Genomic DNA, 14321 nt, shown 5'->3' with positions numbered 1-14321 from the left:
TAGGATGTGGGGCAGGCATAGGCTTAAACTCAGCCAGTGAGCAGGACCAGCCCCAAGGCAATGGTGGCTGCCTTGAACTTTAGCAAATCAAGTGTGCAATGTGCACTAGGTGTTAGCAGACCTGGGACTTGATCACACAGAGCTGGGTCAACCATGTCCTGCCTTGGCCTGTTTCCTCATTTTCCAATGAGCCCTTTACATGTGACCTCTTAGGTCATGGAAAGGACTCTGCAGGTAAATGGAGCTCCAGGAGCTGCTCTTGGTAGTTAACTGGGAACTGATGTCAACTAGCCCCTGGATGGAGCTGGCATGGGATGGGAGTGAGGGGTGATGGAGAAGAAAGATGTTCTTACGTGGTACCTACTGCACAAACACTCCAGAGAAAGGATGCAGTGTGGCTCAGTGCAATCCCTTCACAACCATCACCTGGTACCACTTGGCATGGGGAGAACTGGGTGGCACTGGCAACTCTTTACGTTCTTTCCTGTGGCGGGAGTTCAAGGCCTCTGGTGGCTTCTGTCTGCAGCCCTCAGCATGGGATCAGGAGTGCTCTTTCTGACTGTGGTCCTGTCTTGGGGACAGCCCAAGACTCTACCTTGCTGGCACATGTTAGTTGGTGAGGAAAGGACAGAGAGGGTGACTAAGCAGACAGGGAGGTGAGAGCAACTCTCTGACTTTCTCCTTCACCTCTGGTGAGAGCAGCTCAATCAACTGAGTCACAGATCTCTTCCACCACAGTGTTGAAGATGTGTGGCTGGTCAGCATAGACATGGTGCGAAGCACCCTCAATCTCCTGCAGAGAGAAGACTGTGGATGAGAAAGGTGTAGGATGGTGCTTTACTCCCTGGCCCACCATTCCTTCGCCCTTATACTTGCTTGCCTGCTACCTATCTTATAAAAAATAATGCAGCCTGTTTCTTCCTGGATCTTGGCACTTTCTTTTGGGAGGCAATGCATCTCAATATCCCATTCTACTTCCTCTTTTGCCATTTCCTCTATCTTTCCTTCTGTGTCAGCCCTGCCACTGATCTGCTCCTTTTATTAGTAACCCAGTGTCTGTAGGTGGCACCCAGTCTACTTAAGCAAGCTTATTGTCAAAAGAGGGAGAGGGTAGGGTGAGCTAAGAATAAAGAGAAAGAGTGTGAGGAGATCTCTTCATGGTGGCCTCTAGCGTTCACAGCTCTGGTTTGGGGTAGAAATAACCAGGGGCAGGGCTGGAGTGGCAGCATATACCTATTAGACAAGAACCTGCCTTTCAGGTGAAATAGACTACACAGAAGTGGGAAGCTCTTACCTATGGTATCACAGAGCAAGCACAAGCTTTCAAGTCCACCACCCCATTTTGATTTGTTCATTCTTCTTTTCCCTGGACTCTAATCACTCTTCTCTACCCTGAGGATGAGAGTCAGCCAACGCCGGCTGGCATTCACCCCACAGCGCTTCTTGCTCGACTCCCACTCGATGGATGGGCCAACATACCAAGTCCCGGACATAGGAATCCGGCCGCTGCATCTTCACTTTTTTCCCTGTGCTGGTGTCTATCCAGGTGTTGGCCCCATAGATCATGGTGATGGGCACATCTTTTCGAATTAAGTGAATGCGCTCCAACATTGGGCGCCGGGCCCAGCCAAAGGACTCCATCATGGCCTTGAATGCTGTTTCACCACTGATAAAAGCAAAACAGGGAGTGGCAATTAACAGAGTAAACCCTGAAACAGCAAATGTTGACTTCTTGGTCTCCTTGGGGTTTGGGGCAGTGTATCAGTTATCTTTGGATTCCCCATCTCAAAACTCAGAACTGGGCTCATCCAATATTGCTAGATTAGGAGGTGATTGACTCTCCAGATGTCACAACTGGGGAAAAAACCCATGGCCCTGAGCATGGCCTGAGAATAAAATAGGCTGCTCTTTATTTAACAAATATTTATGTGTCACGCTCTGGGCTGGGTGACATATGAATAGGACAGATGAGGGTCCCTAGCCTCCCGGAGCTCTCATTTTAGGAAGGTAGGTATTAAATGACTATTTGATTGAATATTTAACTTAAAACTTCCTGAGACTTATGAGAGTGTGCTAGACAGCTATAAGAACACAGACTAGGGGCTCACTTTGTTAGGACAGAGAGGGGAAATTTATTTCAGGTAAACCCTGAAGAAGCAGTACTATAGCAGTAAAAAGGGTCTCCTGGGGGGCTTGGAAATAGGATGAATCATATGAGGACTGGAAGAACAGTATTTTTTGCTAAGGGAGAAGCAACAAATGCCAGTTTGCTCTACTTTACTCCTGGTCATTTCCTTTGGTAGAACTAACAGGCCATATCACAAGGTATCTGCAAGGCTTCCTGGGCTGGTCTGCACCTTTATAAGAGGTGGAAAGGTTGGGGACACTGCCATCCTTTAGGCATGGGCTGTTTAGTGTAGTTATATCTGGGTCTTCTTAGCATCCCTGGGATGAATTCTGCCCAGGTTACCATAAACTGAGAACTTTTCCTGAAGACATCACAGTGTGGTGGATAAACTATGGACTTTGGAGTCAGACCAACAGGAATTACAATCCTGGATGTTTTTTCAGGAAATCATGTAAAGCCATGTAGATGTCTCATCTACAAATCAGAGAGAGTTTTACCCACTTATTAGGTCATGATTAAGAGAATGAAAATATATACAAAGTCACTAAGCTTAGGTGAAGTGAAGTACATACCCTCAAACATTTTTCTGAGCCAACTTTCACATTTTTCAAGAGACTCATTACAGAATTTCCTGAGTTTGTTAGTTACCAATAAGAAAACTCAAGGAGTTATGAAATAGAGTGATGGTGTTTGGGGGCCAAGGAAGCTGGTTATCCTGTTGTCATCGTTGCTTCCTCCAAGACACAAGCGGCAAGATGATAGACTCAGTGGCTCTGACTGGGAGGCCACCGCATAGAAGTAGGTCCGAGATGAGGAAAGCACCAGAGTTGGGCCTGTGAGACTTAGCAACTGAGCCTGTGGATGCAGAGAACAGCCAAGAGTGGGAAGCTCAGAGCACCTGATTTGCCCTCGAGCCCTGTTTCTACAGCACTGCTGAACAAGGTTCCCTCCATTTATGTGACGTGTTGGCTAGACAGCTCCCACCCTGCTCCAGAGCTCCCTGGGATTGTGGCTCATACTAACAATATTGCTGAAAGGGAAATTTCTGCCTCTGCACAGCTTTGGGGTCACAAGAGGTGATGTGGAAAGAGACGGACAGTGGCCCTGGCTCCGAGATGCCTCCCAGCAGCACAGGGTGAGGCTGGTACAGAGGTGGTGCCACCAATGCGTCTTAATAGTATCAGGCACTCACAGGCACTGCTGGAGGGTAAGATTACCCTAGCTGTCAACACTGCTGTGACAGCAGCTGGCAAGCTATGGGGCCGGCTGTGTGAGTAGCCAGAGATAGGAACCCCTTAAGGTTCTAGGGACACCCCCACATCTCCAAAAGAAGTGAAAGAATTTCAGTCCTGATGATGATAAACTATTTCAAAGTGTACAGAATGAAATTAAATGCATGCATGTTCACTCTATCTGTAGGGGTGTATTCTGTGGATATCCTGAGTATGTGTGCAAAGGACTCTGTGCAGTGACACGTGACACCTTAGATTGAAAATCATGGGCAAATTTGAGAACTGGAGTTTGAGGACAGTGGACATCCTCTCCTTCTTTCTCTTTCCCTTTTAAAAAAATAACAGCTTTATATAACTTTTTCAGTTTAAAAAAACAAAAAGATCCTTTTGAAATGCTTCCTAGACCCAGGCCAACTGCCTGTCTCTAGGGAAAAGAGAGGGCCTTCCTCTAGTGACCAATGGCATGTTTAAATTAATCCATTATTTTCTACATTCCCTTGTGCCCAACTCTGGGGAGCTCTCTAGAAATGATCAAGCCTACTTGTACCTGCGTTCCCCTAACTGAGTCAGTGCTTTGTGGGAGAAGAAATAAAGCACAGTATTCTGCAGCTGGAGTTTTATCTCCAAAGTGCCCACCACAGGCTGCCCTGGGAGCCATCCTCACCTGGGATTCTGTGCATTGCAGTGGTAGATATATTCAGATATGGTGTCATCTTCAAAGAAGTCCGCAAACTTGCGCTTGAAGTCTGGCCTGAACCTCTGCACCAGGCCAGGCCCTGAGAGAGGATGAAAGCAAAGAGAAGCCAGTTGGGACAGGAGAACGGTAAGATTCTTGCTTGTGTCTGTTTAAACATCTGTAGCCAAATTTTAAGCATTTATTTGCTTTATTGTTTAACATTACAGTGGCACAGAGAATGTAGAAATCTGGGAAGCTTCAGATGCCTTCAAATGGGAGTTAGTGGGTTACCAAAGAATTTATAGAAGAGAGAGTCTAATATTGCTGAGAAACCAGGTTATTTCGAGCTCAGTGAAGTCCAGAGTCATTTTCTACAAGGATCACAAACTCCACAAGAGTCTATAGTTGAGCTACTTTTCTTTTAGTCTGAGCTATATTCTTTCTCCCTGAAACCCTTCTGGCCTTTTAATCTTCTGAAGATAGCAGATAAAACTGGACCTCCTCCCAGGAGCCCTCTCATTTTCAGAATATGTGGAGAGGTGACCTTAACAACACTGGCATGCCGGGCGTGGTGGCGCACATCTGTAATCCCAGCACTTGGGAGGCTGAGGCAGGAGGATTGCTGTGAGTTCGAGACCAGCCTGGGCTACATAGTGAGTTCCAGGTCAGTCTCAAATACATAGTGAGACCCTATCTCAAAAACAACAACAACAACAACAACAACAACAACAACAACAAACCAAACAACAACACTGGCACCTCAGGGTGAGGGTGCTATTAAAACAATCTGTTCCTTTCACCTCTACTTATATTACAAATACAAGTAGCAGGGCAGCTAAAACAGACTTTGACTATTGATCCTAATGGTCCACTTCTCATCCCTCTCTCTTCTGGTCTTCTGTTTGTGAGAAGTGGCCAATAGCAACTCATAATAACTGACTACTGAACGCTTCTTTATAAACATAAACCATCAGTACAAGACAGGGGTCACTGATCTTTTCCATAACGAAATCTACTCTTTACTTCTTCAGAGGAAGGGTACAGAGGGAAGGGTACAGACAGTGTGAGGTCAGAAAACTTGAGCTACTGACAGTATTCACTATGGCTGGTACCCCACCTCCACCTCCTCCTCTCCCTTCTATCCAAAGAATTTGCTGATGGCTCCTTGGTGCATGTGGCACAGAGCAAATTAAGATGTGGTCCTTGCCTGGAGCAAGGCATGGTTCAGAGGGCCTTGCCTGCCTCTGTGGGTCACTGATCCCTCCCTGCTGCAGGTGCTGGGTGAGTCATGGGCTGGGCTCCACTGGTGATTACTGCACCCAAGTCACTAACAGGGGCTGTCATGCAGACAGAGGAAGAGTCACCTCACAGCCCCTTCCTCTCTCTGGGAGTGTGCCAAAGCATGGGCAGCTGCTTTGCTCATCTGTTCCTTGCATAAGAAAACTTTTTCCATGAAGACGAAGGGGGAAGAAAAACACCCTTCTGAGACCTCGAAAAAGTCTGGTCCAGATTAGTGGCTTTAAGTAACAATGCAAGACCTAGCCCCACTGTCGATGAATAAGTGAAGATGATAAGAAGGTGTGGTGAGGATTGGTTAACTGGGACAGCTCTGGTTGAATTTTTTCATTTGTAGGATACTCACCCCAGGGCCCAGCTACTCGAAGAACAGCGAGTGGATTGGAACGCCCCAGAATCGATGCCACCGCCTTGACCCATGTTGGAGGTGCACGGATCTCACTGGGGTCGGTTGGTCGGAGGGGAAAGCCCCAAGGGTCCACCAGGATAAGGTGTTTAACTCTACATCACAGGAAGAAAAAGAACACATTGGATTTGCTTGGATGTACCATTGCCGTTAAGTTGCCTAGAAGGAAGAGAAACACTGGCAGTGAACACTGGAAAATTCCCGGCAAGGCAAGGAGTCAAGTCATGAAGGACAGAGGTGGATCCTCATTACCTTTCAGGGTACTTGATAGAGTAAGAAGTGGCCAGGAATCCTCCCAAACTGTGCCCCAGGAGGATCATGCTGGGGATCCCCATAGTCTCCCGCCATGTCTCTATTGAGGTCACAAACTCATCCTCAGCACCCTCTGGGTCTCTTGGGAATGTTGGCCTTGAGCTTCGCCCAAAGCCGAGCAGATCGAAGGTGTGCAGTGTGCGGCGGGCACTCAGCGAATCCATGTTGAGGATCCAGAGCCCCACCCCACCCCCAAAGCCATGCACCATCACTAGTGGGGTGCGGTCCTTTTGCTCAGGGCTCACAGTCACCGTCCAGATCTTGTTCTGATTTGGTAGAGACACATATCGGGCCAGGAACTTGTTCTGGAGACCTGGGGAGGAGAGAATGCCGGGGTGAATCAATAAGACTACTTTTTTTTTTTTCCCCAATACCTCCAATGGAACTCAGGACCTTGAGCTTGCCTGGCAGGTGCGGTGCCACTCACTGAGTCCCATCCCCAGCCCAACAAGACTACTTTGTTTCTGTTTTATCTTTCTTTTCTCTGTTTTTTCCCCTTTCCCTTTTTCCCTTCCCCTTCCCCCCTCCCTGGTACCCCTTCCCATTTGAACTTTTTCTTCCTATTTCATATCATTCAAGGGAAAGAAGGGGAATGGGGAAAAAAAAAAAAGAACTAAGATATATGATGTACAGGTACAAACTCCATATGATGAATCATGTGATCATTCTGTATGTCTAAATTGTACCAATAAACTAAGTTAAAAACAAAAACAAACAAACAAACAAAAAAACCGAGACTACTTCCTGATGGCAAAAAACACTTTGCCTGGACTCTAACTCTTCAGTTTTTTTCTCTCCATTTCCAAGCCCTTTCCAACTTCCTTAGCTCTTCCCTTCCAAAACCCAGTGACCACTGACAAAGTCTCTTTCCTTGACCAAACTTCAGGAAAGCTGTTCTGAGCTCTCTTTTTGACTAGGTCTTGCTTGATCTTTGTCTTCACCTGTCTTCAGCCTACCTAGCTCAGTCTTACCAAGAATTCTACTAAGTCAGGTTTACAAGAATCTCCTCACCCTTTTAAATCTCAGTCCTTCACCTTCCTTCAGAATGAATCCTGTTAAGTCAGTTTAGTAAGAACCTCTCATTTTGGGTATCTCCTCTTAGTTATTTTCTATCCACTGACCTCATCACTCAGTGGATCCTCAGTTTTAAGTCCCCACTTGTCCTTGTAACATACAGAATCGAGCCTCATCTCTCTCCACTCTTCCAATAGTCTGTCTTCCTAACTCATTTAATTACTCAGAATATTCTTTCTTTTGGATCACATACCCTAAAGAGTCCAATTTCAAGCCCAATGTGTGGACTGTGTAGACTGTAGGTAATCAGAGGGGCTACCTCATTCCTTGAGGCTGTGAGCCTAGCTCCCTTTGGGTCTAGGGTGGCAGAGACATTGATTCCACAGAGCTCCTGCGTCCATTGCTTTTGGAGCTGCGTGTACTTAGGACTTGACAGATGGGTGGAACTGTGGTCCAGCCAGGTGGAGGGTGATGGGAGTATGCTGAGCCTTGGACTTACTGCTCATATATGCTGAGGTGGGGCAGTGCTTGCTCAGCTGGTGTGGTAGCAGTGACTCAATACAATGGCCTGGGCAAAGGAGCCTGGATTCTTTTAATCCTTTTCAGGCTGCTCTGTAGCTGCCCTTACTCAGGCCCATAGAGAAGGGGTGCCCATGGCTGGGATAGTAGGGGCAAGGTGAGAGATGTTCATAGAGGCGACAAAGGGAGATGTGGCTCAAAGATCTTGTCTGAGCCAGTGGCCACCACTGTTCATGAGATGCTTGCCCCAATGTACCACTGACCATGACAGTTGGTCCAAAACTGGGACCAGCTGAACAGACCATGGGAAATAGCAAGACTAGAGAGTATAGTATTGCTGGTCCTCAGGTAGGAAGGTGGCAAATTAAGAGGTGCTTGTGAATTTTGGAAACAGAGGGAGAGAAGGAAGTGGAGAAGGAAGAAGGGAGGGGGAGCACGTACATATGTGTCTGTGAATGTGTATTAACACATAGAACTACATGGAGGGTTTGGATAAAGCTGTAGAATGTGGTGGGAATGGGCACAGCTAGGGAGAAGCTGAGCAACTGTTATGAAGGAATTTGGTGTCCTGTGTGAATCCCCCCTCTAATCACTGACATCTCTTCCTCCCACCCTATGAACTAATAAATCAGGAATCAGTGGGTTTGGTGTAACCAGCTCTGGGCAGATCCCGCAATCTTCTTGGAAGTGGGGACAAACTGTCCCTTCTACTTACACTGGAGGATCCTGGCTTCCACGTTCTTCAGCTGAGACATGGAAGTGGGACGCCAAGCGGGCAGCCAGCTGCTCAGCCAGCCTTGAGGCCTGGGACAAGGAAACACAGATATTTATTGGCAACATTGGAAAGGAAACACTGATGCTTTTCAGCCTTGCGGAAGAGTTATCAGAGTTATCAGAGTACAGGGTGTTTCCCAGCCTCAGGGGAGCTGCCCACCATGGCAGTCAGCAATGCCATCCTTGCTAGATAGACTGTTTCGCTTCCCTGGTAAATGGCTGTTAATGACACCCTGCTCCTTGTTTCTACAGATATTCAAAACACCATGTATATACTGTTTACAAAGCTCTTTCACACTTATCTCATTTGAGCTTCACAACTCCCTTTTGTTACCGGTTATCATAATTTGTGTTTAAGGAGATTAAAATGGGAGAGAAAGCAACTTTTAACTAACACTTCAGTTATCCTTTGCCATTCCCAGGACTAGCTGTTCCTTCAGAGTAGTAGAGGAAAATTCCCTGGCCCTCTTCCATGCCTCTAGAAGGGTGTTTGAGCATGTGTCAGGGCCCCAACATGTTCTTGGGTAATCACTAAGCAGAGGTGAGGCAGGCAAGAGGCTGGAGGAGGAAGACCTAGGTTCAAGTCCTGCTGTCACTCATCAATAGGACAAAGGTTACCTCTGACCTTATTTTCCAGATTGTAAAGCAAGTAAAAAGCTGGTCCATGCCTTCATCTCCCATAAAATACCATAAAACAGACAAGCTAACTCATTCCTTCTCTTTCATACCCCGTACCTTGAAGTCATTGAAGGGTAGAGATTAAAAGCACCGTCTTTGGAACAAAAAAAAACAAACTTCAGGACCTGAACTGCAGTACTGTACTGTCATTCACCAGCCACCTGGCTATGGCCTGTTAATGTTATTTTTGTGCATAGATCTGTAAGAACCTTGTCAGATGCCTACCACATATTAGTTGCTCAACAAATGAAAGTTTTTGTTCTTGTTTCCCATCTTATGTACTATTTCTCTTTTCTTGAACTCTGCCTCAGTAAAGAGAGTTCAGGACAGACACCAACAGCTACAGGAAGGGCCTGGGAACATCAGCACCATCAGAGTAATGGTTCTGCGACGGGACCACTATAAAACCCTTCAGTATTCACTGGGCATCTTGATGAATCATTTGAGCCACAGAATTTTAGATGAGGATGTTTCTCTAGAAATCATCTAGTCCAGCTCTTTATTTTACAGGTGAGCAAACTGATTGCCAAACAACAGGAGAGGTCATACTACAAGTTAGGAAAAGGAATGAAACTAGAAGCCAGATCTCAAATCCAGGTTTCTCAGTTTCTCCTCCCCGGACCTTCCAGCTTCAGCTTTTCAAGGCCATATGTGAGCATATGACCACATTGTCACTTTTTCTCTCTGCTTTCTGAAGGGAGACGTGATCTAAGCCAGCAGGCTAGAGTTCTAATCCAGCACTGCCACTTAGCAGCAAGTCTTCGTTAGTTTCTTCATTTAAAGGGATATAAAAGTATTTACTTCACAGGAATTTTATTTTGTTTTATTTTAGTGTACTGGGGAATGAACCCAAGGGCTTTGCACTGAGCTGCATCTCCATCCCCTTTTCTTAATTTAAATTTTGAGACAGGGTCTTGCTGAGGTACCCAGGAAAGGCCCAAACTTGTGTTCCTGTTGCTTCAGCCTCTGAGTACTGAGATTCCAGGTGTGTACCACCATACCTGGTGTCACAGGATTGTTATAAGCATTAGTTAATATAATTAAAGCACACAGAAAAAGACCTAACGGAAGATAAACTCTCAGTAAACATTCTTTTCCCTCAGCTAAATCATAAGCTATCTACTTTCCCACTGTTTTGCAAGTAGAAACTCTCCAATGGTTGCAGTTTGAAAGAAAAACTTGTGGTAGGAGTAGTAGTACATCAATGGTTTTAGCCTGATGACAGCTGCCAGTTTCAATCAGTCTAATCCCAGGGAGACTCTTAAAAATGTTGAATATTTTATGGGAATTCCTTGATGGCTTGAAGCGTGGAAAGCAGGTCCACAGAATTTTAGGTCCCAAGAGACAAACTTTCCACATCAGGGAGACGGTGATAGGTCGGATCATAACACCTGGGCTCACACTGCCCAAAGCAGGACTCAGAAGAAATGCTGTCCCAGGTAACGGGGCCACAGGTGGCTCTGCAGATATTGTAGGGAAGTGCCTTACTTTGCCTTTCTTCCTCATCCAAAGTATTACAGGTAAAGTACAGGAAATGGCTCCTGATACATTGTATCTGCTCAACACTTAACCTCAATACTAGATTAAGAGCAGATGTGGGAAACTGAGGCAAGGAGCTGAGAAGCAACCCAGTCATCAACTTAGCCTGGCCTGTTCTCCATTCTGATGGGAATAAAGCAAACGGAGGTCTGTGTTGGGCGAGGACCCTGTCCTGGACATCTGTGATCTTGGGCAACCCCCCCACAGTCTAACAGCCTGAGCTGCTTTGTTTGTAAATCAGAGCTTTTCCAGCTCTAAAAATGTTTCCCTAAGTCTTTGTAGCATTCTTAATTTTCTCTTGGAAAAACCATCTTAGCAATACTCTCTTGGGCAGGCCCTTCAAGCCTAAAGAAGCGATTTATTATCGTCTTCAAGTTAATTCGTTTTCCTAGACTATCAATTTTACAGATCCAGAAGGTCCAGGAAAGGCCTGTACCGGTGAAACCCAAGGCATGGCCTGGAGCTGAGTCATTCTCCTGGAAGCAACTTTTCCTTGCTATCAGACTGCAAACTGCTGGTCACACCGCCTACAGGTGGCATCCCAAACCTGATGCCCTTGGTTAAAAAACAAAACAAAATACTAAATCTAACAAATCTAATTCTGAAACCACTGCGTTAAGAAAGTCGCAAGGATCAAAAGCGTAATTAGGGACGCAAGCCACAACGTGTCTGGGTAGGCGCGTGCTGAAGAAACTTGTAAGCGCATCACTCCATACCAACGCAGCGCAGCGGGGACCTCTTCCTTCTTCCCAACGCCCTCCCCGGGTCGGGCTAGGACCGGCAATGATCACAAGAACCGTTGTGGTCGGTCCCGGGGCGTCTGGACCAGTAAGCCCGCTGCTGCCCCCGCACGCGCGTCCCGCGACCTTGCATTTGGCGGAATCTCGCGCATTAGCACTAATCGAGGGGCAATCGCGACGACTAAGTGGAAAGCCAGAGTCGCTGAGCTGCAGCCGAAGCTCATCAACCACTGCTCGCCAGGCGCTGCCAACCGCCTCATCTGGGCAAAAGCAAAGCAGGCAAACTCAACTCCTAGCCCTCCCTGGTAGCCGACCTGAGAATGGAAAGGTGGAAAGGTGTCTAACACTGCTCCTCAGCCACAGACAGTCCCAGGATCACGGCCCAGAGAGAGAGAGACAGAGAAAGAGAAAGAGACGGGATTAACTCACTGCTGCTCCAGATCATCAGCCATAGTAAACAAGCCCTGCAGGGTCGAGCTGAGCCAGCCCATCCCTCCGCCTGACGCCGGAACCAGCTGACCCAGAAAGTCTCCGGTAACAAAGGGGTGTGGCCCTGTCGGGGGCGGGGCTCCCTGCTCGGGGGGCGTCGGCTTCGGTACTGTAGCTCCCAGCAGAGAAGTCTGGGGCTGGGGAGGAGGTGTCTTACGAAAGAGAACAGCGATCCCGACACAGGTTTGGGGGACAGGGAGGGAGGTAGGTAGTTCTAAAAAATCGAAGTCCTTCACGAGAGCTCCTTCAGCCCTCCCTTCTCCCATAATTGAAAAGCAGCGAAACTACCCCAGTGCTCACGGTCTCTCTGGCCTTCCGCTTATGGCTGGCTCCTTTCCCCTGAAGTACACCCCTTGGGTGTCCCATCTAATAGGATGCTTCAAATGTTTGTGGAGACATCATTAGTTGCTCCTACAAAGGGCTTGGGAGCTGGTACCCCAAGTATATTGCCAGGTAAAAAAAATTTGAATTTCACATGAAAAATATTTTTTTTTAGAAAGTCTCTTGCAACGTTTGAGACATAACTGAGCATCCTGATTTTTTTATTTTTTGCAACCTGTCTTAAACCTAGGCGACATCTGCCATGATGGCCTTTTACTCTGTTCTGGGGATGAGTTTGGTCCCAGTTTAGTTTTCAGAGAACCTGTGGCTCAGCACCCCCACCCCGCCTCCCTCTGAAGGACCCCTCACTTCCCAACAGGAGGGACAGAAGCAGGACTAACCGCGAAGGCCTCCTCTGCTTTAGGTTTGTGGATGTGGGGACATGGGAGGGCTGGAGAACACATCAGGCTGGTTGAGCAGAACAGCGAGATCGTCATGCCGATGCTCAGGGTTCAGTGAGAGTCAGTAATTGAAAAGATAGTTTTTAGGATCAGAAGTTTGGGTTTAGGTCACTGTTCCCTTGGCCTGTATCCACAGAGCTCAGTTGAGCCAGTATTTTGTGTCTCTTTAATTTCTTCCTCTGGTTTCCCTTGTAAGAGTTAACTAAAATAATTCAAATAGACATTTAGTAGACTTTTTGTGCTAAAAATATCACTTGCTATTATTAAAGTCAACTTGCTCTGTTAGTACACAGATACTTTCTATTTTAGTTCCAGACTGTTACTACTTTTTAGAGTTGGCAACTTTGGTTTATGTATTTATTCTTGCAGGGGTCTTGCTATATATAATTCAGGCTGGCCTCCACTCCTGCCTCAGCCTCCTGAGTGTTGGGATTATAGTCCTGCCGCACTACTCCCAGCAGAGTTGGCAATTTTGTATTCAGAGCTGATTTCTAACTTCCTCTCTTTTAAGGCCTTTATTTATTTTTTTTCCTCATGAGGCCTTTCTTGACCACAGGGTCTAAAAGACTCCCATCACTTTATCACATTACTGTACTTTTGTTTTCTTAATACTTGTCAATATATAAATATATCTTGTGTATTTCACTCTTTTATTATCCATCTGTATCTGTTTCTTTTGTTGTTGCTTGTTTTGTTTTGGTACCAGGGATTGAATTTAGGACCTTGTACTTGTGAGGCAGGTGGCAGCACCACTGAGCTAAATCCCTGGCCCTGTATCTCTATTTGAGAGTAAATTTCCTGGAGGACTTTGTCTAGTTATTACCTTTGCTGCCAGCACCTAGACTAGTGTGGCAGAGTAGGTGTTTAGAAACTTGTAGGATAAATGCGTTGATGAAAAGTCCACTGAGGAGGCAAAAGCATAAACAATGACCTATACAATAATCTATTAAGTGCCAGGGGCTTTGGGAGTCATATTTTAAATTGTACCACACAGGAAATTCCAGGCTATATCACCTTAGGATAATAAAATCTCCCACATTTCTGAAAACCTGTAAGATGTAGGACTTTTTGAGGTGAGAATGTTTGGACTGGATCTGGTATTAAACTCTCTAGACCCCAAATCACGAGGGCAGTGCAGAGAATCATTTGTGTTTTGTTTTTGTGTGTGCCAAACAAGCTTTAAAGTACTGTGTGCTTGGAAAAAGGAAATTTGAATACACAGAATTTGCCTTTTGAAACTAAAGTTAATAGATCCCCTAAAGTGTACACAGGGATAACTCAGGTGTTGACTGCATCTGCTAGAATCATACACAGCAGGAAGAACTCTCACTAGATAGGCTTCTGGAGACAAAATATGTGGTACTTTTTCTCCTTATCTTCAAGACAAAATGCATGATGGGCAAATATGAAAACATATACTCTATCTTTAATGTGTGTGATTCAAGTATTAATACAGCCATTGTGGATAAGACTAATTTGACAAACCCTTTTCCTGTGCCTGTATGTTATTATTAAACATTCCAAAAGCAGGTGGAGCTGATAAACTGATAGCCCAGTCCTAGACTGTTCTCTGATTTCAAGTGAATGTCATTGCTTTTTGAATGAACTATGCCCAGGTATGATTCTTAAGACTAAATATAGTACTAAGTGAAACAGCTGTGTATTTGCTTTGACCAATGATAGCCATATGTGGCTTCTTTTGTAGGGTTTTTTTTTTTTTTTTTTTTTTTTTTTTT

General features: G+C 45.9%; 1 protein-coding gene and 1 long non-coding RNA gene across 3 annotated transcripts in view; one reads left to right on the top strand and one right to left on the bottom strand.

Moving 5' to 3' along the window:
• Positions 1 to 679: 679 nt before the first annotated feature.
• On the bottom strand, positions 680 to 11842 carry Abhd4 (abhydrolase domain containing 4, N-acyl phospholipase B). The gene is made up of 7 exons (XM_010637811.2): positions 11744 to 11842; positions 8299 to 8387; positions 5991 to 6363; positions 5679 to 5833; positions 4025 to 4136; positions 1480 to 1666; positions 680 to 793 (listed from the first exon to the last, which is right to left on the bottom strand). Exons 1-7 carry the CDS (start codon positions 11803 to 11805, stop codon positions 704 to 706), a joined length of 1068 nt encoding a protein of 355 aa, XP_010636113.1. The 5' UTR covers positions 11806 to 11842; the 3' UTR covers positions 680 to 703.
• Positions 11843 to 11877: 35 nt separating this feature from the next.
• The window catches only part of LOC104871732, a 6358-nt gene continuing 3914 nt past the window's right edge, over positions 11878 to 14321 (top strand). Inside the window, exons 1-2 of one of the 2 annotated variants that reach the window (XR_782955.3) lie at positions 11878 to 11986; positions 12375 to 12548. This is a non-coding gene — a long non-coding RNA (uncharacterized LOC104871732). Of the gene's footprint in view, positions 11987 to 12182; positions 12257 to 12374; positions 12549 to 14321 lie in introns of those variants that run through there. The other variant, XR_782954.2, reaches the window with a different exon arrangement.

The sequence above is a fragment of the Fukomys damarensis genome, unplaced genomic scaffold (assembly GCF_012274545.1).
Source record: "Fukomys damarensis isolate Sample0158 unplaced genomic scaffold, DMR_v1.0_HiC HiC_scaffold_17, whole genome shotgun sequence".
NCBI classification, from domain to species: domain Eukaryota; kingdom Metazoa; phylum Chordata; class Mammalia; order Rodentia; family Bathyergidae; genus Fukomys; species Fukomys damarensis.
Note: the sequence above shows the minus strand (reverse complement) of the source record. Positions and strands in the feature narration are given on the sequence as shown.

Bases quoted from the DNA above. Each gene is read 5' to 3' on its own strand.
- Abhd4 (XM_010637811.2), bottom strand. From the start codon at position 11,805: ATGGGCTGGCTCAGCTCGACCCTGCAGGGCTTGTTTACTATGGCTGAT. The intron at 4,137-5,678 runs GTGAGTATCCTA...ATCCTCTCTCAG, and splicing joins TCGAGTAGCTGGGCCCTGGG to GGCCTGGCCTGGTGCAGAGG. The intron at 1,667-4,024 runs GTGAGGATGGCT...TGCTTTTATCAG, and splicing joins TGCAATGCACAGAATCCCAG to TGGTGAAACAGCATTCAAGG.